Raw genomic sequence first — 25,934 nt, forward strand, 5'->3', positions numbered from 1 at the left:
ACGGTTTTTTTAATAGATAGAGTGATTCCAAAGGAAGGTTTAAGTGTATAATTTATTATGGGTAAATTTGAGCGAAGCTGGGATAAGTATAATTATATACAGAAGATTTTTTCTCACTGAGTACATCGTGTCACTCAATGGAAATATGCGTGGTTTATGTTTTATTTTTACATGTTTGTGTTCCTTTATTTTCCCTATCACCTTAACCTTTATTAGAAGATGTTTCATAAAATTTAATATACTCCTAAAATAGAAGCTTTTTCGATCATATTTTGTCACTTTGAAGAACAATGTTCCCAATAATATGTAGTCAAAATCGTGACGCCTCATCAATATTAAAACTGTAACATATTTCGTATTTTTTACGTAACAAATTATCACACGGGACTAATCCTTCATTAATTAATTGAGTGTAATAGATATAAAACGGTTAATCGACTATTTAATTCCTGCAATGGACGTCCGCTAGTGTGCGGCTAGGCGGAGCCTTAATCCACCACGACTGGATTTAACTGAAAAAAGTATTTCTCTTCTAACGTGCAGAAATCTCACTGAGTTATGACCTTATTCCCTTGCACACTAATTCGTCTAATAAAAAGTTATTTTGTATAACTGCTTAGAGTCACCGTCAACTTGGACGTTAACTTTAATGTGCGCAGACAAACGCAACGTACGAAGAAATTATACCTCAAATTTGACGGTGTTACTCATCCTTGTTATATTGTTTGTTATTTTTGTATTGGTATTCTGTAATACAAATAAATATTTTCTATGTCTTTCTTTATATTAGAACCAGTAACATTACATACTTGGCATTCATCCAATAATATATGATCGGGTTGACCATAGCATTGGCCATGGCCAGCCAATAGAAGGCCAGGTAGACGTGTTGTATGTACTTCATGTACAAGATGGACGGGTTGAAGTGTGTGTAGATGAAGTAAGTATGGTACGGCAGCCAGCAGATCCCGAATATCACAATAACTAAGATGAACATCTTCACGACCTGAAATAGGAAAATCTGTTAGTTCAATTAGTGGCAATTGATTGTAATATTTTAAGGTTATCTTTTGAGGTTTTTTTTTTGCTTTATTAAAGAAAACAATGACTATAGTATTGATAGCTGTATATAATAAGATAACTACTCACAATTAAATCATCATTAATTTTATCTAGAAAATAATAAAAAATAGGATTTAAAAAATACTTCAAGGAAACTCAACATAAAAACAAAAACAAAAAAAATGGTAGAATAATTTTGATAGTTTCACCGGTTTGAATTCTTAATTAAACAGATAATTCCATAAGCATTTATAGCAATTTTGCCTTTGAAAAAGTTTGTTTTACAAAGCACACGTGTTAAATTAATTATTTAGGTAATTTGAACAATCTTGTGTCGTTTTGAGAATGATCTCTTAAAGAGAACCAAACTATTGTCGACAACTTTGTCGATAATTACACGTGAGTAACCCCTTTTCATCTTTGTATAAGTGCTAGTAATATTATTTTATACTCTTGAAACAGAGAACAAAGAATATTTGTATTTTGGACGCATTTTTGAATTCCTTTTTTTAATGCAAAAACGGCTCAATCATTTTTTTTTTCCTTTCATCAGCACTTAATCACAATCATAATATGTTTCAGTTTACCTTTTGACCATGCACTTTATTTTTTTTAAATGGTATGTCCTTCTGGCATATTAGGGACCAACACTGTTTGAATGAGTTTCTTTCGGCATTTCTTCTCAGCAGTGGTCGTTCCGAAATGCTAGTAGTTTGTACCTTTGGTAAATATCATTTAATTTAGAATGACGTGAAAAAGTACCTAATTTCTAAACAAATGATTTGATTTTGATAATAAATTATAAAAATATTAAAGCTGGCGACATTTTATAAACTTAAATCAAAAAATACTATACCTGTGGTCTACACAGAATTGTAACATTTAAAATGCAAAATATTACATTCGGTTAAAAGGGCAACTACTATATACTGAAGCTGCTATATTTTCCAGCCAAATTGTATTAAATGAAATCTATGGTTATGGTTATGAATAAAATAAAATCTCATTAAGCGACTGACGATAAGAATCACGCGCCAAATAAGCTCCGATTGTTGCTGTTAAATTTTCTAAACTCAATACAAAACAATAATGGACAATATACCACGATGCTCAAGTGATTTGGATAGCACATTAACCTTTCGTATGATTAATTTTGCAGAGGTCAAATTTTCACAAAGGAAGGTCAAATATTTTGTACCCCGGCTACTACTACTGTTAATTAAACGCTTCGGGTAGGTTGCACCAGTCAACTTTGACGTTAACTTCTTAAACCTGCGCAAATAATGCAACGTACGCCATTTTAAGTAATCCCTGATGGCAAGCAGGTTAAAGTTAATAGAAAAAAATATTATATATTCATTAATTTATTTATATAATGCACCTTAAAAAATAGAAAATAGTCACGTCTATCTGTTCGCGATAAACTCAAAAACTATATAAGCACGGACTTTCATGGTGTTTTTACCAATAGATAGTGTGATTTCTGGGGAAGGTTTAGATGTATAGGTAATTTATTATGTTTTACCAGAGCGAAGCCGGGACGGGCCGCTAGTATCAGTATAAAAATCCTTCAATTGATAACCATTTCAATTAGTATTTCCATTGCGAAATTCTCACCTTTCTTGTATTTCCATTGCGAAACAATTTAAAAAGCGTTGTATACAATAATCACCTTTCTCTTAGACCGGATGGAGTCCACTTGCCTCTGTGTGAGCTCCCCAATAGACCTGGAGCCCCACAGCACTCTTCCCATTGCGGAGTAGAAGAAGGTCATGCCCAGCATTGGCACGGCGTACGTTACTACGAAGAACAAAACTTGGTATCTGTGAACAAAATAAGTAAGTTAACACTTTATCTCTCTCTCTCATCTAAGCGTTTTTAATCTCTGACGCAAAAAGAGGTATGTTATAAATTTGACCGCTAAGTGTGTCTGTCTGTCTGTCTGTGTAAGTGGCACCGTAGCTCATCAACGGGTGAATAGATTTGGATGCAGTTTTTTATTTAATAGCTAATTTTTATGCGGTACCGATTTTGATCAAACATATCTATGAATAACTTAGATATGTTTGATCAAAATCGGTTGGGCCGTTCAAAATTTGTAGCGAAATGAAAATCGGGTTTTTTTTTTAATTTGTCTAACAAATAAACTTTTTCCGGTTTCTTCCGCAGTCTTGGCCTATTTAACACAAAAAAAAATTAAGTATTTGCATAAATTCGGAAGTATGTAGCACTTAAATCTATAAAGATATTTAGTTTTCTTTGAGAACCAATTGGGAACACACCACCGTTAACACTAGCTATTACCTGCGGCTTTACCTGCGGCTTTACCCGCGTGATTTTCCCACAGTTGCAGTTGTTTAGCGGGATATGAGACGCAGCTAACTAATCACAGTGCGACATTGAGATTACGACAACCAGACGGCAATGTGCTTGATTAGCTGCATCACACAGCGAATTGACTCGATAGTGAGATGTGAATTGCAAACTTGTAATTCACATCTCACTATCGAGTTGAATTCGCTCTCTGAACATCGTTTTAATGAACAGGACGTAATCCTATGGCATGGACTAAAAGAATAAAAGTATAAATTTACAACATAAAGTACTATAAATTAAAATTAAAACTAAATAATAAATACTAAATTACATTTAAATAAAAAAATTATACTAAATCGCCGTCGTCAAAACATAAATCGTTAATCACATTAATAGCATAATCGAACCTCGTTTTAAATTAACAATGACCTAACATTACTTACCATAAACATTGACTGTTCTATATACTTTGTACATTGTCCAGAAATTGCCGTACATAGCAAACAAATCGAATATATTCACAAATAATAATGACGTAGACTTCTTATGATGAATAAATGAATATTAACCGTTATTGCTGTAGCAATATAGTTCAAAATTGGGAAATGGGAGAACAACTATCCCCATCCCAAACTTATCAAAAAATTGTCCCACATAGGGGGGTGAGCTCACAAATTGCAATAACATTTATAATCAACTATCCACTTGTACATGTAAGTACCATAAAAATCGGGAGATAAAAGTACACCACGTGTTATTCCAGATTGTAATCTGAAGTTGTACTAAATTTTATCGAAACCTATCTAGCATATTTTCCGTGAATCAATAAGAAAAATACTATCTCACTTGCATTATACGATTATGTTGTCATTCTTCACGATCCATTTGAATATTGGAAAGCGATGCCAAATAAATAATATTGTATTGATCCCCTCAATTTCCATCACAAATCATTTTTTTAGTCATTCTGTTAGAAAATGATTGATATTCTGACTGAAAAAATGATTTTATTAACCTTATTGTGTTTAAGATCACTTTCAAGTTTTAGGCCATTTTAACCCCATTTATAAAACAATTAAGAAATACATATTATTCGTGAATCTTATCGTTGTTTATTATCTAAAACTATACCACAAAATTACAAAGGCTTCTAAATCTAAAAAATATTGTAGTATATTATTACTGTAGCATGACACAAAGGCCCATTGTTGTGTTTAATTATATCTATTGTTCAATATACACCGTAAATTGATTACTTTATCGTGTAGGCCACTTATAAGAAAACCTATAGCCTGTTAATGACTGGTGCAGACAAAACCTCTACAGCAATATACGACCCGGAACAGAGCCGAAATTTACTACAACGAAAGAAGATTAATTATTTTGTCCAATTATACGAGTAGCTATACTAGCTGCGCCCCGGGGTTTCGCTCCTGTGGGGATTTCGGGGTAAAAAATACCTTATGTGTTATTGCAGGTTGTATTCTACCCGTGTATCAAACAAATATACTACGAACAAATATACTAACTTAGGAGTAAACAAATCAAACAAACATCCTGTCAAACTTTCGCATTTATATTATTAAGTAAAGAAGAATTTCAGAGAATAAAATTATTACCTTTACATTTTTCAGTTACATTTTGTTATATTAATATTTTGAGTATGGAAGAAAATCGCTTTAGATACGGGCAAGACTTATGACTTAAGACTTATTATTCAAGAGGGTTCAAGGGATGACTCAAGGTAAATCAAAATCACTAAACTGACAATAACGTAAAATATATTGCGAAAGTAAGTTTGTTTGTTACCTCTACACGCTTCGGTCTAGTAGATAATTCTACTAGACCGATTGTTATGAAATTTGGTACACGGATAGAAAATAACCTGAAATAACACAGGTTACTTTTTATGCCGAAATTCCCAGGGCAGCGAAGCCCCGGGGTGAAGCTAGCAATGAATAAATGGACAAAACTCAACAGTTCGCACTAAGCAATATGTTTGTTTTGCGTTATTTCCCATACTTCTTATAATAGTAAGATTCTAATTCAGTAAAAAATACACAGATGTGAATGAGAAAACATAACTTAATCTTCTATACCACCTTAATTTGCCTTATTTTGCCAAAAAACATTAATGTAGCAAGACGATTCAGTACAAAATATGCCGACGTTAATGTGAAAAAATAACTACGTGTGACAACCCTACTAACCTACTGGCTCCGGGCCAAACCTCTATGCCAGGTAAAGAGGCAGCCGACTGCGGACTTCCACTCGTCAAGAAGATTGAAGTTGCGCTGCGGTAAATCTGATTTAGACTACGTCAGAAATTATTTTTAACACAACTGCCTAAAAAGAGAGTATTATGTTTGCAAGGTTCCTGTTTGTTTGTAACGTAAGTTTTTTTAATTTCGACCATTATTCTTACAGTAATAATTTAAATTTCCGTTTAGTTAATTGATATGAAAGTAAGTACTATAAAAATTACGTGTTCGGATTGGACTTCCATCAGCTCCTGTATCTTCCCTCACATAAAACGTAAAATTCAAAGCTCTTTCTATCCTGTTTTAAGGCGCTTTTTGGCGCTATAGCGCCACATAAGATTTTTATCAATTTCTTGTATTTTCTTGCAAAATATATTTAAACAGCCAATTTTAGTAGAAAGTATTATAGTTTTCCATTGCACATTGTAGTCACAGTTGACTGAAACCAAAACGGTGACTACCAAAATCCGATATAACTTATTTTACTAAAATTCTTTATCTAGCGTAGGTGTCTAATTCTTTATTAGTGTTAATATGTTTTTATTTTTCTAAAAAATAATATTAAGCTGAGAAATTGATTAAAATGTGAGGTGGCGCCAGTGCGCTAGCGCACAAAGCACCGTAATACTCTTCACATAATATTAATATATTGTTTTGTTGCAAAATTGGAGCAAAGAATAAAATAATTTACAATAATAACACTTTTAGTCTACATTTCCAGCTTTCCCAATAGAAATAAATGTATGATGTATAAAACAAATGTTCAGAGAAAGGCAATTATGGACAAGTGTTAACTTAATTAACTCCGGACTGCAATTAAACACCAAAGCCTCATAATGCATTATGTCGGCCGAGGTCAAGGGACATAGATACCCCTACGGGATATATACATTACTAGGATGTCTATCACGGCTTCGCTCGGGTAAAACCATAATAGAAAAGTATGTTATGTTACTCGTGAAGGTTTCGTCTGTTTCTATGCCAAATTAGATTAAAATCGGTCCGGCATTTTTTTGAGTTTTATCATTACAAAAAAAAAAAGAAAGAAAAAATACAACTTCACTTTATAATATCAGTATGGATGGATAGTATGAATATGGAATTATAGCATATATACAGTATGCATAGTATGTATATGGGGTGTCCCTGGATTACAAAAGCCCCGGCGCTAACTCAGTGTCTGTTTTTGTGTTGCCATTACGGTAGGGTGCCATTTATATTATACATCAGTTCTCTTAGCACTGGACACACTGTTTATAATTTGGAACAATATAACCCTTAATAATATTACTTGCTTGTTGCCCGCGACTTCGTCATAAAGTAATTGTAAAATTTAGTCCAACTCTCCAACTATCTCAACGTCAAACATCACTTCAATACAGTGCTACGTTTTGATGTGAATGAAGGACAAACAAACACACTTTCATATTTATAATACTAGTATGTATTCATAAGAGAGATACGAATATGGTATCATTACCACTGCATAGTATAAAACAAAATCGCTTCCCGCTGTCTGTCCCTATGTAAAGATCTTTAAAACTACGCAACTGTATTTGATACGAATTTTTAAATAGATAGTTAGATTCCGAAGGACGGCTTAGGTGTATTATTCATCATTATTTTAGTCCCCTAGTTAATTACTAAGAGCATTAATTGATAGAAATAATTAAGAAAATCTAACGCTTCTTTCAATTATGCAGTCAATGTGGAGAAAATATAGTTCATATGAAAAGCCCTCAAAAACTTTTAATATGGGGCCCTTAGCACGCTACGCTACTGTCGACGAACATTCGCGGAAGGAATGAAATTAATTTCAGCGTTATAATTACAAAACTGTCTGACAGTCCAGGGCGGAATATATGAATACTTTCAGTAGATTTGCTGTAAATTTCACACGAAAGAAGTTAATGTTCCAACTTCCTTCCAATATGTTATATAAAAATAAAATAAAGTGACTTTTAAAATGTTGTAATGTTTTGACTTATACGAAGTTTTGCCGCTTCAGGTGACTTTCAACCTTAAACTTTCAAAACCTTAACCTAAATAAAAAGAAGTCCGCCTAACGCATCTGTCTGTCTGTATGAACGCGATAAACTCAAAAACTACTGTACGGATTCTTATTCCGTTTTCACCAGAATAGCAAAAAAATATCTATGAGCCTTTAGAAAAACTGTAAAAATCATTTATCCAATGTAAATATTAATGCAATATGTCTTTTTTGAATTCCAAGTCGATACAAACATCAACCTAACCTAAAATAAACTTAAAACTCTCTTTGTTTTTAATCAATTTTCACTGTTCATTAAGCAATGAATATGAAAATGAATCACAGCCAAAGGTTAGATTAATTAGTTCTAAATACGACTATTGTTTAGGTATTTTAATTGATTTATATCTTTAAATGCACACAATATTAAAAACTCTCTCGGGCGTTATAAATAACTTTAAAGTGTAGACAAAAAAAAGCCAAAATAACAGACACTAGTGTTTTAGAAAATATATTGTCGATAGTTTAGCCATAGTAAGCTTCTAGGAAATTAACAAGGAATTAATTAAAAAACAAAGAATCCGTCTGCATATCAACTAAGAAGAGGTTTTTGTATTTTTTTAAGGAATCCTCGTCACTTAAAAAAGCCACGTGTGGTCCTCTTCGATTATCAGGTACTCGTCTATAAAAAATAATTCTAGGGTAATATTCGTTCGAATAGGTTCCTTTTAGAGATCACTCCCGGATTATGGCGTAAATAGCACAACTGCCGCGATGTCACTCGCAACAAACATATTAGTTTCATAAAAACATTAAATACATTGAAACATCTGTTCCGCAAGTTCCACAACATATTAAACAACGCTTGCAATGTATGCGTGATTAATTCGTTATGTAGTATCTCATAGACAGCATATAGACATTATTTAATTTATAGTTACAATATGCAGATACATGGGCAGTAGAAAACATCTGCAAAGATAGAATTTAAATGTTAGCGATGAAATAAGTTGTATATATACAAAAAAAAAGTAGTTTGTATATATGTTTTTGAGAAAAACATAAGTATATTTTTCAAGTACTTACCTACAAAATTTTCAGTAAATGATGCATTGTCCTTGAGTGACTTAATGTGTTTTTCTGTGTGGAGACAGAGATGTGGAGTGGAGAGTGACATAGGCAACATTTTACCGCAGGAAGTATACAGCATATTGCAAATAAATATAAAATAAATGTTTGAATAAATAAAATATCCTATATTTTATTTATTCAAACATTTATTTTCGACATCCGCGATATTATTTTCTAACAATAGGTAAATAGATTCACCGCCAGCTTATTGGATATTGCTGTCTGAGACGGAATCCCAAGGATTTACTTCACCAATTTAATATTTGTTACTTGGAGTCCATTGATTTCAGTACCCAATCTATCTATCTAGTTTTAAAAATAGGTACTTTACTAGAATACTCTCATAACTGGGTTGGGCAGATATGTTGGACATTTATAGCTATATTTAATAACTTTCACAACATCCTCGATTTAAATATATATGCTGATAACCCTAAAATACTAAAGAAAACAAAGTAAGCATATTAATTTTGCTTTAATATTCAATTTATATTTCAATGTATTTTATTTAAATTTAATATTATTATTTAAATCAGTAATGTTTGTTGAAATGTAATATAGCAAATTGAAGAAGAAAAAAGTGAGCATATTAATTTTGCTTAAATATTCAATTTATATTTCAATGTATTTCATTTAAATGTAATATTATTATTTAAATCAGTAATGTTTGTTGAAATGTATTATAGAATGTTGTGCACGTCTGTCATCAAAGTAAACACTAGGTTAAGTTTTTAATATTTAAAATGTGACTGTGTTTATATGTTGTTGATGTGAACTGAAAAATAACTTTTATTACATCAACATAATACTTAAGTCGTTATGACGAAGGATATCATCGGGCTGTTTATATTAACATATTTATTAATATTATAATCATCATGAACAGTGTGATTTGTCCTAATATATTTATTTATATTCATATTATTTATCAACTGCAGCCCTCCGTGACCCACGGGTTATATAGGCCTCCTTCCATCTAACCTATTTTTCTCATTAGCAAATTGACTAATTATGTACACAAAAGCTACAAGAGTAAGCTAGCTATCTAGCTTAACAGGACTTAAGATTTACGAGTCTTGGCTCTGTCTACCCCGTAAAGACTAGATTCAGTATTTACTTAACACGAAATTGCAAGTGCAACATTGTACTTGAATTTGAATTTAATTTCAGTTTTCTTGTAGAAATACATACATATGTACCTACTAGAAAACTGAGTCTAAATTCTATTACGCCGTGTGCGCCGTGGTCAATTGAAATTCAGTTGCACTGGCCAGCACCCAATTTATTGCATTGTATTTGCCATTTACGATTTATGATTGATTGATATGATTTACGAACCAACTATAACTTCAAGTATTCTTTCGAAGAACAGCAAATATTTCATTATTTTTCCTTGTTCTGCACTAATAATGGAAAAATGTTCATAATATATAGGAGGTAATCTTCGAAAACGCGGAACCGATTCCCGGAATTATTTAACCAGTAGAAAGCTACACTATTCTTGAGCGACACATAGTAATTTTTACCCTAATCCTGTCCTATCTTTTTAAAGTGAAGCCCCAGGACGCCAGTATACTATTATTTTAGTAAATTCTTCTACAAGAACGTAAATACATATTCATGTTTGAAAGAGTATTGTCACTTTAATATATTTTTCCATTTTAGTACTCAGAAAGAAAACAACAGTGTTGTCAAGTTTTTTTCAAGCATGGTTCTCAATAAAATACAGATGTATTGACATTTCAATAGGTGTTTCCAATCGTAGGTATTATGCCAAAAAACAGACTTACAAAAAAAATATATATTTACAAAATACTTTCTAACATTACTATAATAGATTAAAATCAGCAGTCTGAAATAATCTTGTCAACTTACGTAAAACCATCTTTTGTATAAAATATCATATGTAAATCCAACTTTTGTATAAAATGTCATACTACCATATTGTCAGGTAACAATAAATAAATACTTATGTGGTTTATTCTACAAGTGTGCACAAGATAACGCTTTAGGCTAATATATTTAATTAAATACTAAGAATCATTAAGTTTATTAATAATATCTAATACTTCTTCAAGGAGTGCATATTTTCTTACAATGTTTTACCAGAAGCAGACATCTAATAAAATATATAATAATAGTTTAGTACCTAGTATTTATTCAGTTTAAAATGTTTATTTGAATACCAGCCCGTCCCAGCTTCGCTCGGGTATTATAAATTGATAACAACTTAAATTCTCAAACCTACTGAATATACAAATAAAATATTAGATTAATAATTGCGTCATTCATTATTTTTATTAGTCAATAAATAATTAGGATAATAATAAAAAAAATATCATCAAAATAGGTCAAGCCGTTTCAGTGTAGTATAACAACTAACATTGTGACACGATTTTATATAAATATAGAGAAGATTTTCTTTTTGAAACCACAAATTCTTAAAACTAAAGGCACATAATTTTATCGTTGTAATTTATATTTTGAAACAAATGTTCTGTTCAAAATATGGCGCAGCGGCCTTTATTTAAAAAAATACGGACTGGCAAAAAATAAAGCAAAAAAGAATGTATTTAAAAAAACTATGACTAGAAGAAATGAAAGTGCTTTGCGTTCCACGAGCTCTTCAACTAAGAACTAGAGATAACAGGCGTCTTAACGGATTACAAGTGGCTCCTAGCCTAGACCGTATTATGGCGCAATTTAACTGAAGCTTTTTATTTATTTTTTAAATCCTTCCTTTATGAGCTGAAATAATACTTTATTTTTGACTATATTTTACTATTATTTTACGTCTTTATTGTAGTCAATTACTGCACTAACAATTGCCCAAAGCATGCAGAAGACATCAACTACTATACTACAAGTAACTTATACACGCACTTATAAATCAATAAATACAAAAATAAAATCTATATTGTCGTGAAAAGTCAAGAAAAATCTCGCTCAGTTTACAGCCTCAGAGCTCTGTATGTCCCGCGAAAACCATTTAAGAATATAGCAGTTAAATTTATTTGTTCAGTTTGCAGCGTCGAAAAAATACAATGCTCTCAATTCTCGTCACTGTACCTGCTCCCAGGTATCCGAGACTTGGATTTTCGATCAACTAACACAATAAATCGGCCTCGGTTGCGTCCATATTTAGTTCATGGAATTCCTGTATTCTTTCACGTGGCTACCGTCGAATTTTGTATTTCATTATTATTCCCCTTTTTAAAACAATTCACACATAAAACTGTTAAAGATGTCAGTGCGAACACACTTTAGGATTTTATTTTACTTTTCGTGTTTTGGTCAAGCGCATTTTTCAGCTTATTTATTATTATTGATGATAAAGCATGGACCAAGAACACACGTCTATGTTTACAATAGAAACAAGCACTACATACAGAATCGCAGAAAGATATTTTATAATATTTTCATATGTTCCATCTTACTGGAAATTAATCCCAGGACCTCCGGATGGACAAAGAATCTGTCTGTAATCTATTGCTGTATGATAGAATAGTTTGTACTAGTTATAGTTAGGAGAGTCAAATAAAATGGTAGTCGTAAAAAATAATGTTTCCGATATTAGACTATAAAGATACTCACACAAAATCCATATAGGAGACGTCTGGCAAACCGTCAGGCCATGAGAGCAGACACGCTGTTTTTAAGGTTCCTTTGGATCTGTGGGCAAAAGCAGTAAAAAAAATAAATTAAGATTTAAAAACCCCGCCTCCTTACCCGTTGTGGTTGTTATAACATCTCATCTGCTAGGAAAGAATTAATGGTTCCCAAATAGCTGAACACGCAATATACAAACATAGCTAAGGACATTGTCGATTAAATTCTCTTTCAAATAAAAAAAAATTAGTTCAAAATCGCTATGAGCTAAAAAAGGAAGACGAAAGGGAATGCATGCAGCTTTTCATAAATTAATAATTATTTATTTCCGACTAGAACTTACATACCTAAATCAAATAATGGAGTAGACAAGATCTTTGTCCCTACAGAAGGGCAAAAAAATTACTGGGAATATATTGACATAGAAATCACTCCATCGACAAGAGCAATTAATTGAATGAATACGGTACATTGCTACGTCACATAGGATTTCCTAATTAAATTCACGGTATTCCATAAATTTATTAATATAATATATAATATAATAGTATTAATATAATATAATAATATGAAATTCTTGTATGTAATTTAATGCACTATCCATGTAACACGATGCCTTTGTATAAGGATATTGTAATTAATTTGAGCTAACGTGCCTTTTACGATATGTTATTAAAATTTAATTCGAAACTTCAAGATTCGAGTTGAGTATGAATACTCGTATTTTCAAAAGGCGTCTTTATCATCAAGATATCTAGATCATCTTTTCATAATGTTTATACTACCTACCAGTATCCAAAATAATAGAGGAATGGATTTTTATATTCAAATAAAAATGTGATCTCGAGCTTGAAAGCCGTTACAAATCTTCTTCATTCATTCATTCACTTCGATGCAAATAGTTTCATTTTCTCCATCCGACCTACCTAACTCATTTCAATATGTCGGCGATGTCAGTAAAAGATTTTCTAGCGAACTGGATAAGTTATGTGCTTAAATATAAAAATATCACGAAGTGTTTCTATGTAATAGGTGATTGTTTGAATGAAAATTATTTTCATATTAGCGGTATCTTAAGGCATTGTCCCCTTGTCTCGCAACTGAGCGTATCCCAGTATCTTCCACAGCCGTTGAGCGTCGGAGCCCAGTTTCCGACAAAGGGCATTGATCCCTAGTTTTTGGATACACATCCAATATCCTATATCAGGTTATATTCTACCCGCATACCCACATTTCATCAAAATCCATTGTGTAGATTTACATGTAATTTTGCATTTTTTTAAGGGAAAAAATAATGTAAGCATAGATTACGTTTATTTTTGGATTAAAAATGTTATTATGCCAATTATTTTTTAAATTGAGTGAGCTGAAAGCCATTTAACCTCCCTTAATAAATATTTCTTTTTTATTTTTCACAAAAACGGTACAGGAATTTATGAAACAGGAAATTTAATATTAATTAAGATACATTGTGAGATTAAGTAATATAATACATGTAATTAATTAATTTTGTTCATAACCTCTTTTATACAATAAAGATTACATAAATATATAACTTCTATTTTCTTATCGAGTGTATTATTGTTAACACTGCTATCAGATGTTATTAGTCGATAAAAAGCATCTGATGTGACTTTTTAAGGGTTATCGTCCCGAGGGAATAGAGCGATACGAAACGTAGATATTTTAATTCTGGCCACACACACAACATAAAAAAGCAAACTTACTATAAGTAACTCCTTAATAATTTAATCCTGTTGAGTAAAGCAGACAAAGTATAGCTAGAAGCTTGCCTCTCACCCACATAAGGGGCATCATCAGGGAACAGAGCGAGACAAAACATAGATATTTTAATACTGGCCACACAAATAACAAAAAAAAGCAAACTTACTTATACTCCTTAGTTGTTGAGTAAAGCAGGCAAGGTATAGCTAGAAGCATGCCTCTCACCCACATAAGGGGCATCATCAGGGAACAGAGCGAGACAAAACATAGATATTTTAATACTGGCCACACAAATAACATAAAAAAGCAAACTTACTTATACTCCTTAGTTGTTGAGTAAAGCAGGCAAGGTATAGCTAGAAGCATGCCTCCTGCCCAGATGAGAGCTATCATAACCAAGGAACAGGTCTTTGACATGCGCGGTCGCATTGGTCTGACGATCGCTTGGTATCTGCAGACAATCAGATATTGTTAGCATACCTATTATTAAATAATTTTTATTGACATCACTCAATGCTAATCCTAAAACTATGAATGCAATGTTTAATGTAAGTTTGTGTATATGTTTGTTATATCTTTATGTTTTCTTCTGTTCAAACAATCTTCTTGAAATTTTGCATTTTATGTAGATTGAAGTACGAAAAACACATACGAGTAGGACAATACGAATAGGCCTAATTTCTGGCTATCCAGACGTGATTTGATTTTGATACTTTGATACTTTTCATCCCGGAAAAATAACTAATAAAATACACGCAAGTGAAGTCGCAGGTAAAAGCTACCTAACGTTTACTACGACAAAAACTGTATCGTGTTTGTGACGTCAAACAACAAGCAGTTTTTATAAAATTTGTTTGAATCACTGTATAAAACAAAGTCGCTTCCCGTTGTCTATTTGTCTCTATATATGCTTTAGATCTTTACAACTACGGAACTGATTTTGACGCGGGTCTTTTTATATTTTAGTGATTCTTTTTTTTAATAGTAATACGAACGGAATAATAGTTTTATGAATACATTTAGGTAATTTGATGTGTTTAATTTAATTTGGTTTTACACGAATGAAGCCGGGAAGGTCCTTTAGGATTGGCTGGTACCGCTAAATTATTTATGCGTAAACTTTATGATGTAGTCTTTCGTTGAGTATTACTCAGGAAATTAGCTTCGCTTGTCAAAACCTTCCGAAGTTGCAGGAACGAGTTATTTCTAACGTCAACTGTAGTTGTATATTTTGTTTGATTTCTTCTCAGAATCTACTTTACGTAAACAAGTGTTAGTATCATTTGCACTTTTTATAAAGTATACGTACTTTTGTAAAGTTTGTATACCTACAGGAATGCTAAAATATATTACTCTTAAACTTTTGTATTTATACATTACAAATACAAAAGTTTAAGAGTGGATTGCACCAGTCAACTTTGACATGAGCAGAATACGCAAAGTAGGTACGCCATTTTGTCTTAAAGTTACTACGCCATTGAGCTCTTCTAGAAAGAAGATATAAAAGAAGTTTAGTTAGAAATTTGAATAATATAATGCGTGTATTGAATAGAAATTGAAAAAATCTACTCTTATATCGGGAACTTCATTAAACTCGACAAGTAAAAATTAATCACAAATTCCTTGAAAGTAATACCAACTGGATGCCTTACAAACTGTTAACTTAGCGTAACGTAGCTTCCCTCCCAAGGGAAATAAGAACTGAAAACTGAAGGAAAAGCTACGTTGTTAACTGCTATATTATATCATATGACAATGAATAACATAATGAAGCAGAAAGAAAGCAACGATTACCAAAGTGTCGTATAAAATTAAATAAATAATTTAAGGAGAAATCGTAGTTATTTAAAAAAATATTTAACGTGTAATTTATATATTTTCATAGTATAGAGTGCAAACGAGCATACAGGTTGTCAGATGGTAAGCAAAAACTTTAATATTAACGTTTTGCATTTTGCCGTCTTTAATTTTCGATGGTCACGCGTGATTAACATTTTTTACCCCTCACAAAAAGTGCACAACGCCGCTAAAGAAGTTTTCACTTCAAAACTATTTAATCTGTCTTTACTCCATTTGAGTTCCATTTTTGGGGTTTTATGGCGTCACGTACCATTGACAAATCTGAAGAGAGATTGCACTTCATTAAGTAGGTAGTTAATTTGAATGGGAGCGTTTATATGGAAACGCCTTGTAATAAATCGAATGCGCTTGAATGCATATCTGATTTAATTGTATTAATGGCCCAAATTAGATACCTTATCTTCTCCCATCTGCGCTTCAGAAACAAATATCGAATAAAGAAAAGAAAATAATGTGCAAAATCAAATCTCTCTCTTTCTAATTTGAGTATTTTTTCAGTTTTATTCATTAAGCCATTAAGCATCGGAGCCCAGGCTGCGAATTCCCAATCTTTCCATTTCACTCTTCTAGAATAATAATAAATATATAAAATATATATATAATAAATAATAAATATAAGGATGTATATTTCAGATCATTAACAAGATCATTATACATTTCAAGCGGTGGTGGTGTAATGGTTAAGACGCCCGCCTGTGGATCGAAAGGTCCCAGGTTCGAATCCTACTCGTGCCACATGAGTTTGTATACCAATCTGACTCATGTATAGTAGTTTTCATCGATCACCACTTGCTTCCGGTCAAGGAAAACATCGTGAGGAAACCTGCACACTGGTTAATTATTAATTTGTGTGTGAAATGGAGAAGGCAATGGCAAACCACTCCATTAATAATGCCAAGAATGTTGTTGTGTGTGTTTAATTCCATATAATGACCACGACCCTCAGCCATGAGGAATACGACTATGAAGAAGATATTTTTAGACTACAATCATCTAACATTTCAATTTGTGTTCTCAAAATAAATCCGTACATACAACTACTCTGAGACAGCTCCACGACAGATCACGATTAGTTTCAACGGCCCCATTAGTTTATTGAGTACGGTCGGCTAAAACTGTTATAAAGTCGGCATCGCATCGGTGACCCGTATCGGTATAATCAATTTGGTTACTATTTACTTTATTCACCGCTGTTGGTCTGCCTGTGACAGCTGTATAATGGACTTAATATTTTCATTTTTACGTATAAAAATACAGTAGTCACCGACTGAATTATCATTGTTATTTTTGTATTTCAAAATTACTTTTCAGTTTCCAATTTTAGCCGCTGGTTCAAGTGACCCAGTACAAAAATAGCCCAGCGATCAAAATTTAAATCTTTGCGACGGTTTTTATTCGTATCAGTTTTTTCTTAAAATTCAAAAGCAGCGACGCTTTTAACCAGTTTACACTGGTATCCTGTTTACCAAAGACACAGAAAACTAAAGACGTGCTAGTGTAGCCAAATTATATAGAACCACACATAATAAGCATAACTTGAAATACTATAGAACATTATTTTATAAAAAAGCGTCAGCATTATTATGCTGTTTCTGCTCCGCCCTGTTTCTTCTCTTTCTTTTTCCTGTATGCGCAAAATTAAAGTTTCTAGTTTTTTATGCTAAAGAAAAATTGTCACAAAACTTACCTGTCAAAAGATATTCCTGTCAAAGTGAAGACGCTGGCAGCCACCGTCACATTGGCAATAAAATTGCTAAGTTGGCAATACCGAACACCGAACACCCAGTCGCTGAAACAAAATATTTATTTATTTATTTTATTCATCAAACTGAGTGCCTCTGAGTGGTCGAACCACAAATAGTACTGTTTATTTATAGAATACTAATTTTGGGTCACGGTTTCGGTCACGACAATTGATTATTTGATAACCGTATTTTTATTGACTAGCGGCCCGCTCTGGCTTCACTCAGGTAAACTGTAATAAAAAAAATACTTTGCCTATGTTACACACCGGAATCTCTGTGCCTTTTCATCAAAATCGGCCTAGTTGTTTTTGATTTTAATCATCAAATACAAACAAAAAACATAAATACAAAACTTTTCTCTATTGTAATATTAGTATGGATAATATGAATGAAGTAACTGTGGACAATACTAAAGCTATTTTATGTAATGGTCGAGAAATTATTGAAGCATATTATATTTAGTAGCTAGGCGACCTGACTTCCACAACTTCATCCAGCCATTCGATCTTGCTACATCGACTTTTTGTAGATATACCAAATCGTTTGTATAGATAGTTGCATTGCGTTTTGGAATGTTCACTAATTCCCAAGCATATTTTCATAGAATTTCAAGAAGTGGGCCCTCTGACCACATGCACATGATATAGTTTATCAAAAATAATATGTACCGTGTATGTATATGTATGCCGAATTATATTGAAAGTCTCATCAAAACTGTTACGTATCTAGGTACCTAAGAATTCTACGAATGTTGTCGTTGTTACATACAGAACAATTATGAGCTTGTTTGGTTGATATTATTTCAAACGCGGTTCTAATGGGAAATTGAATTATTCAGCATGATACCACGGGCGGTCAACTCCATGTGGTCTCGTAGTGAATATGTTAAATAAAGTTAATATATGAATACCTACCCGAAAACTTAGACCTTCCAAATTACGTTAATAGTGGTCCCTTTAGCACCCTTCTCCGAAATAAGGACATTTAGATGAAATACAAAGTTCATAGAAATATGTATCCATTGATAGCAATGTGTTAATGTTTACGCTAGAGTTTTATTTTTGCCAAAGGATTTCCAAGAATTTCGGCACACTTATCAACATCAAAGTCATGAAGAAGATAAAATATAAACCCCTAAATTGTTTATCAAAGTAATGTGATACGGGTATGAGTGACATAATACAGTTTTCATTTCTATCATAAACCTTTTTATTGTTGAGTAATTATATTCATATTCTATATAAATATCTGAAGCTATTTTCCTTTACCCAGTAGCAATTGGATCTATTAGTGGTTCTCAGAGCATATCGGTCGCTGCGGCCGCGTTGTCATTACAATTTTTCAATTCATAACAAAAACAAGAATTACTGATTTTAAAATAATTAATCTGTACTGGTAATGTCAATTTTACGAAATATCAAATCTGAAAATTGCTTCCTTAAGAAAATTGACGGATCGTAATGACAGCGCGGCCGCAGCAGTCGAAGCGCTCTGAGAACCACCCATTATTATCAGTATATTGCCATACTACTCTTATTTATCTTGTGTATTGGAAAATCAACTAAAACAATATAAAATACATAATTTCCATGGGGGTAGGCAGAGACTAGGTATTTCTACTTGCCTCTATAATAACGTGCGGGCACCAGAAAAAAATGGCAATGAAAATGAGGCCTCGTGGACATTATTTATTTTCAATCCAATTTTGAGAACAGTGGATAATCTTAATTCCCTTTTTACACAGAAAAAAAATTGCAAAATCGCATGTCTACAATTCGCCGAGTTTTAAGAAATGGAAAAAGTCGTGCATCGTTAATTCCCGAAAATCTAATAATATTTCCACTGCGTAGTCATCGACACATTATTTTAGTAGTACAATATTTATGCCTAGGCAATTACTTTTAGTATATCACCTATTAATCTAGATAACAAGACTTAAGTATCCAAATCTGCCATTTAATACAATAGACCATTAAAAGTATCCTTGGATATCGGATAGCAGTAGGTATACGAAATAACGATGTCTAGTGAACTAATTTGAAACGGAAAATGAAAGCGGGAATTCGATGAGCGGTGGTGGTGTAAAAGTTAAGGCTGTGTGGATCGAAAGATCCCAGGTTCGTAGGACTAGCTCTCCTAGTACGTAGGAGAGCTAGTTTAATATAAATATCTATGAATACTGAAAAGATACTGAAAATTTTGTTCGCATGAAACAAAAACGTGAGTGTGCGCCAAATTTGACTCCGTAAATATCGAACACTGTAAACTATTATTAGTTTAGTAAACAAGACAGCAAAGTAGCAAACTTTCGGTATCCTAAACAAATAGTTAGGGCTCATACTCAGAATGCTGATCATGTCGAAGCTTTCATACAAATTTGCACCAGTTACTCTGAGCCCTGGGGTATTTTAGATAAAAAGAGTACATGAATACACGAAATTTAAATCCCTTCGTCTTTTCTATTTTGATCCAGGTGCCTATTAAAATACAGAATTTTTTGACAACCATTTTTATTTCCCAGAAAACTATTCCGTGTTATATCGAATAAACTCAAAAACTACTTGGCCAATTTTAATGAGATTTGGCATAGAGATAGACGAAGCCATCAGAATTTTGTTTGCTTGTTTCAGATCTTCGTAATGAACGAAATTTCAACGTTCTTTTATCGTTATCTAAGAACATTGAGTTTATTTTCTATATAAAATATCCTTTTAAAAACATTGAAAACATTTTTAAAAGAATTGTAAATGAAGGCAGAATGTTCTGGGACAAATTATATACTCTGATGATGAGCTAAGCTAAACTTAATATACAAAGAATTTAAATACTAATACCTAATTTTCATGTAAGTAAATTTCATGAGTAAACTCTAACTCTCAAAAAATAAAAACAGGTTGATTTTTACCTAAGATTCGTTTTTCGTATGAATTAAATGACCAAGTGAATGAAGTGGTGGCGTAATGGTTAAGACGCCCGCCTGTGGATCAAAAGGTTCCAAGTTCGAATCCTACTCGTGCCACATGAGTTTGTATAACAATCTGACTCATGTATAGTAGTTTTCATCGTCCACCACTTGCTTCCGGTGAAGGAAAACATCGTGAGGAAACATGCACACTGGTTGATTATTATTAACTTGTGTGTGAAATGGAGAAGGCAATAATGCCAAGAAAATTGTTGTGTGTGTGTTTAATTTCACGTAATAACCACGACCCTCAGCCATGAGGAATACGACTATAAAGAAGAAATGACCAAAATTCCTAAAAACAACTTAGCTAATATCACGTTGTGTTTTATAAGACTATTAACCCTTCGCTCCTGGAAATAATAAAAACAATAGTACAACAATAGGGTTAATAATATACAGGATGTTCCGAAATACCTATATACAACTAAGTGACTTAATTTGACGACATCGGTGGTGTAATGGTCATCATGCCGGACAGTTGGGAGTCCCGGGTTAGATTCCCGGTCAGCATGGAAAATGATCTTTTTCAGTTTGACCTGGGTTTTGGATGTTTATCTATTTATTTAAATCTTATAAAATATAGCATCGTTGAGTTAGTATCCCATAACACAAGTCTCGAACTTACTTTGGAGCTAGCTCAATCTGTGTGATTTGTCCATATATGTATATTTATTTATAACTAAGTGGTAAGATTATGGATAGATTCTTTAAGTGATAAACAATCTCAGAAAATAAGAATATTCTTTATCTATTTACAAATCTTGTAAATATATTCTTTATCTATTTACAAATCTTGTAAAGAATTTCTATTTTATTTTGGAAACGCTACCTTCATTATTTATCATGTGATTGATGCCACAGCAATTATAGAAATTTAAATAAGATATACTTTGAAACTTGTTTATTTAATATAGAACTCGTCAATATTTTAATAATTTACACTTACTTTAAACTTTATAATGAAAAGTACACCCTACCTCCTGCTATCGCCTAAATAAGTTCATAATAAATTTTAATGGATACTTATTGTGTTTAGCTGAATGCTATCTGTACAAAATTATCTTATAATTACATCCTTCTTGTCTTTATACTAAAGAGCTATGCTCTTGTCGGAGATGTATTTGCCACACCTCTTTATCCTAAGCTTTACTTTTAAGGTCTCGACACGCTTTCTCTTTCAGTTAGCTTGCGTAATAACTCTTACTCGGTCTCCCTGGATCTAGAGTTAAACCTAGAGTTTTAAATAAGCCGTCGTGTCGTATCTAATGGCCAATTATCATTCCCCTGCTAAGTATTTAAAATTCTAACAGTTTACAAATATTAATAAAGTACTGGAAAGTTTATGTCATCCGGGGTAATGTAAGGAACCTAACGGTATGTCAAACATTATTGGCTGATAAGGCGTTGAAGAGTTATGATGAATAAAGTGACTCACATAAATACATTAAACTAAAATAATGAACCTAAAAACATAAAACACGCCTGTTTTGGGGTTGTTGTTTAGAAATAAAATCGAATGTATCACATAAAAATATGCTTTTATTATGCTCAAACAATTTCAACATTTTAGAAAATATACGTTACTTAGGTACAGGTAATATTGAAATGAAATTGAAATGAACAAACTTGAAAATTAAATAATACGGCACCATCGCGACGAGCAATTTCTTCCAGGCAAACTTTAGGAGAATTGCAAAGAAACAATAAGACGTATTCTTAGACAATGCTGCAATATGACGCAAATATGACAATTCGGATTGTGTCTCGATTCAGACTGGATCTCAGGCAGAATGCCAGCCGAAGTGCAGCGAATATTCACTTTGAAATTTAGCTTTTCGCCCGTTCCCTTCCACAAAATCTCGTATATTTTATCTGTAATAAAGTTTCTCCATTGTCGTGTCTCACTCAACATGACAATGGAAAAAGCTTTCAGGGGAATTTTGTTTTTACGTGTCCCTAGATGCATTGACACTTTTGCTTTTAACTTCAATGTGTAAATAATTATGTAATTAACAATTTCAACAGATTAAATGTTACCCTAACATTATCGTAATCCCGCCGTACAGGGAGTAGATCTGACTCCAGAGAATTATACATTCTTTGTACTCCAGATATACGTGTAATGGTTTGTTTTTAATTGAAACTAAATTCCTTCAGGAAAGGAAACCTGACAGAGCAATTCGGTTACAAAATCTTCAGCTCCATTACTATTTGCTATACAAAGACGGTTGTACAAACTCTGTTGTCTTGACTAATTAACTCATCCTTTCTACTTAACCCTAATTGCCTCTTTCTTAGGGAGAAAATAAACAAGCTGTGAACCCTTGAGGCTAGTCGACAAATTTATATTTTGATGACTATTTGAAGGCCCTTATATTAATAGAAACACCAGTGAAAAAAGTACAGTGATAATGACAATGCTTTCAAAGATATGACAAAAATAAAATCACATATGTTTAAACTCGTCCAAACCCTCCGTACTAAATGACACGTACAAGTGACGTCATACCTTGGTAAAATCCATCACGTCCATTCGCAACTCCTCCAATGCAAATCCAGTTGTAAATTTCATACAAAAATAATATTCAAAGCGTGAATATTTCAACATTATATTCATAAAAGATAAAATTTATTATTTTATCTATAGTAATAACCTAGGTTTCTATTGTATCATCTTTTCCAAAACTCTCAACAATCATTCAATGAACAACAATTCAGGAAATTACTGTATATTCGGTTTAATTTTATATGATGAAATAATACAGCACATTGTGTTTTTAGGTGGGCGAAACATCGACATCGACTAACTTTACAATATTATATGGTCGGTTCATGAAGAGAAAACGACGAGAAATAAACAAAAATACTGATCCAAAATGGAATTAATGACGGCACTAAACTTAACAGCCGGTAATAAATAACAGGAAAAGATTTTGAACCGCTCGATTTTTATCAGCAAACGAATAATTCTCCGCTACCGTTTGCGCCTTTTTAGCGAGTCTTTATGGTAACTTTCCACGCCGTGTTTACTCAAACTATTTATAAGACAATCTCAAGCTATTTGCAAAAACAGATGTCTCAATATTTTTAGTAAATCTCAGGTAACAGAGCTCGAGAAAAATCAAGAATTAATCTTTTAGGAAACATATTTTGCTACGAGTACGTGCAAAGCTGAAGCATGCACTTCTAATGCAATATTTGCAGACGAGAGATATGTAGACGAAGTTATATTTGATTTGTCGCATCGACACAGATGGAATGAAATATTTTACTAGATGTTAAATTCGAGTTTTACCGCAAGACTAGTTGTTAGTATAAAAACTCGAGGCATTTCTAGAAACAGACTACTATAAAAAATAATTTTATTCCTCAAAACGTAAACACGAACAAAAAATAGCATTTCACAGCACGTCACTAAAACTTAATAAAACTCAAATATAAAATAAGCTAAATAAAAAAAATGTACAGCCATTAAAGGGCGATGCCCTGTGTCGACGTGCCCAAAAGGCTTGCAGTATTGCCAATTTGTACGATAATTCTGAGGCCAAAGAAACTTCCAGCCCAGGTGAAGTGATACCTAGACCAACATTTTGGAAATATATTTAAAAATCTGATGAGCTGATAGACCACAAGGTAAAGAAAGAAAGAAAAACAATTTATTTGGTTATACGGACTTAGCGTTTTCACTCTAAAAGTATCTATAAACACAAATAATACGAGTATTTCACTCCTGAAGAGCGTTGACTCAGTAGGCGCCATAATAAATTATAATAAAAAAACAACTTGTCATTTATGAAATTAAAAACCCCTGAACTTCCTAACCAAAGTCTAAGTTATGAAGTCTATTAATATGCGAGTGTTGATGCCTAGAAAGCTTTAATGTTCACGGATTTATTATTTCTCGGAAACATTTCTCAAAAAATGCGAAACAATGTTCCAAAGAAGACAAGATAATAAACACAAAACAAACCAAAAAAAATTACACTTCTTTTAAAAACATTTTCATCCCCCATCACTTTACAAAACTCACTGGGGGATGAAAACTTAGAATAATCTTATTTGAAACTAAACAACCTTTTGTTACTTTTATGCAAATTCGTATATAATTTGACCTTTTTATTTTATCGATCTATATATAGTGGGAGATTACGATTCTAACCACAATATTTACGTTTCGAAGCCATCGTTGATTGGGATATTGTTTTGGAAGTCGTACAAAGCGACTACGGGATTAAAAGTCTTGACAGCTCAAGGCAACAAAAGCTTTCCCTAAAGAGGCTTGACAACTGACCACGCAAGCATAATTGTTTTTAAGAAATTTAGCACTCACTCTTACATTGACGGCAATAACTGAAATTCAGTATCTACCAACCTACCAACCAACGCCTACCTACCAACGCGCTGAAGCGCTAACAACGAGTACCTACCAACCCGCTGAAGCGCTAACAACGAGTACCTACCAACCCGCTGAAGCGCTAACAACGAGTACCTACCAACCCGCTGAAGCGCTAACAACGAGTACCTACCAACCCGCTGAAGCGCTAACAACGAGTACCTACCAACCCGCTGAAGCGCTAACAACGAGTACCTACCAACCCGCTGAAGCGCTAACAACGAGTACCTACCAACCCGCTGAAGCGCTAACAACGAGTACCTACCAACCCGCTGAAGCGCTAACAACGAGTACCTACCAACCCGCTGAAGCGCTAACAACGAGTACCTACCAACGCGCTGAAAGCTCACTGAATTGCATGATACAAAGTACACCATTTCGTCTAAACGTCAGCGGCGAACACGTTAAAATCAACGTCAAAGTCGACGGTGCAACTCACCGGAGATTTACCCATTATACTTATCGTTCTTAAAACCATTTCGCACGTACATTTTATTTAGAGTGTTTTCATTACGGTTCAATCGGAAAAAAAACTTATTTTTGGGTCTTATCAAAGAGCATTTCGATTTTGTTCAATTTATTATATATCACAACTCTTTTAAAAAGTGTAAGAAAGGGAAAGAATCAAAGCGTTGTTTGTGTCTTGCGCTTGTTTGACTAATCTAATTTGTTTAGTAATAAGTTATTTTGCAGAACTGCTTATTTTATTGTTTACATTAGTATCTGTTGCTAGACAAATGAACGCTTTCTATGTCTATGTCCTTGACCGGCGGTGTGACCGATCGGAATCGAAACGTATAAACGATTAAGTTCTAATTGAAAACACGCACTAAGCATTTATGTAGATAGCGTGATAACCTGGATTCCGATAGATTCC

General features: G+C 32.9%; 1 protein-coding gene across 5 annotated transcripts in view; it reads right to left on the bottom strand.

Annotated features, from left to right (window-relative positions):
- Positions 1-25,934, bottom strand: part of LOC128671524 (tachykinin-like peptides receptor 86C) — a 52,840-nt gene that overhangs the window by 6,150 nt on the left and 20,756 nt on the right. For all 5 annotated transcript variants that reach the window (XM_053748045.2, XM_053748042.2, XM_053748041.2 and 2 more), the window contains 5 exons: positions 17,642-17,743; positions 14,411-14,545; positions 12,355-12,432; positions 2,735-2,885; positions 810-1,006 (listed from right to left, as the gene is read on the bottom strand). In XM_053748045.2, coding sequence (XP_053604020.1) covers positions 810-1,006; positions 2,735-2,885; positions 12,355-12,432; positions 14,411-14,545; positions 17,642-17,743 — 663 coding nt within the window. The remainder of the gene's footprint in view (positions 1-809; positions 1,007-2,734; positions 2,886-12,354; positions 12,433-14,410; positions 14,546-17,641; positions 17,744-25,934) is intronic.

This window comes from Plodia interpunctella, chromosome 7, assembly GCF_027563975.2.
Source record: "Plodia interpunctella isolate USDA-ARS_2022_Savannah chromosome 7, ilPloInte3.2, whole genome shotgun sequence".
In the NCBI taxonomy this organism is placed as follows: domain Eukaryota; kingdom Metazoa; phylum Arthropoda; class Insecta; order Lepidoptera; family Pyralidae; genus Plodia; species Plodia interpunctella.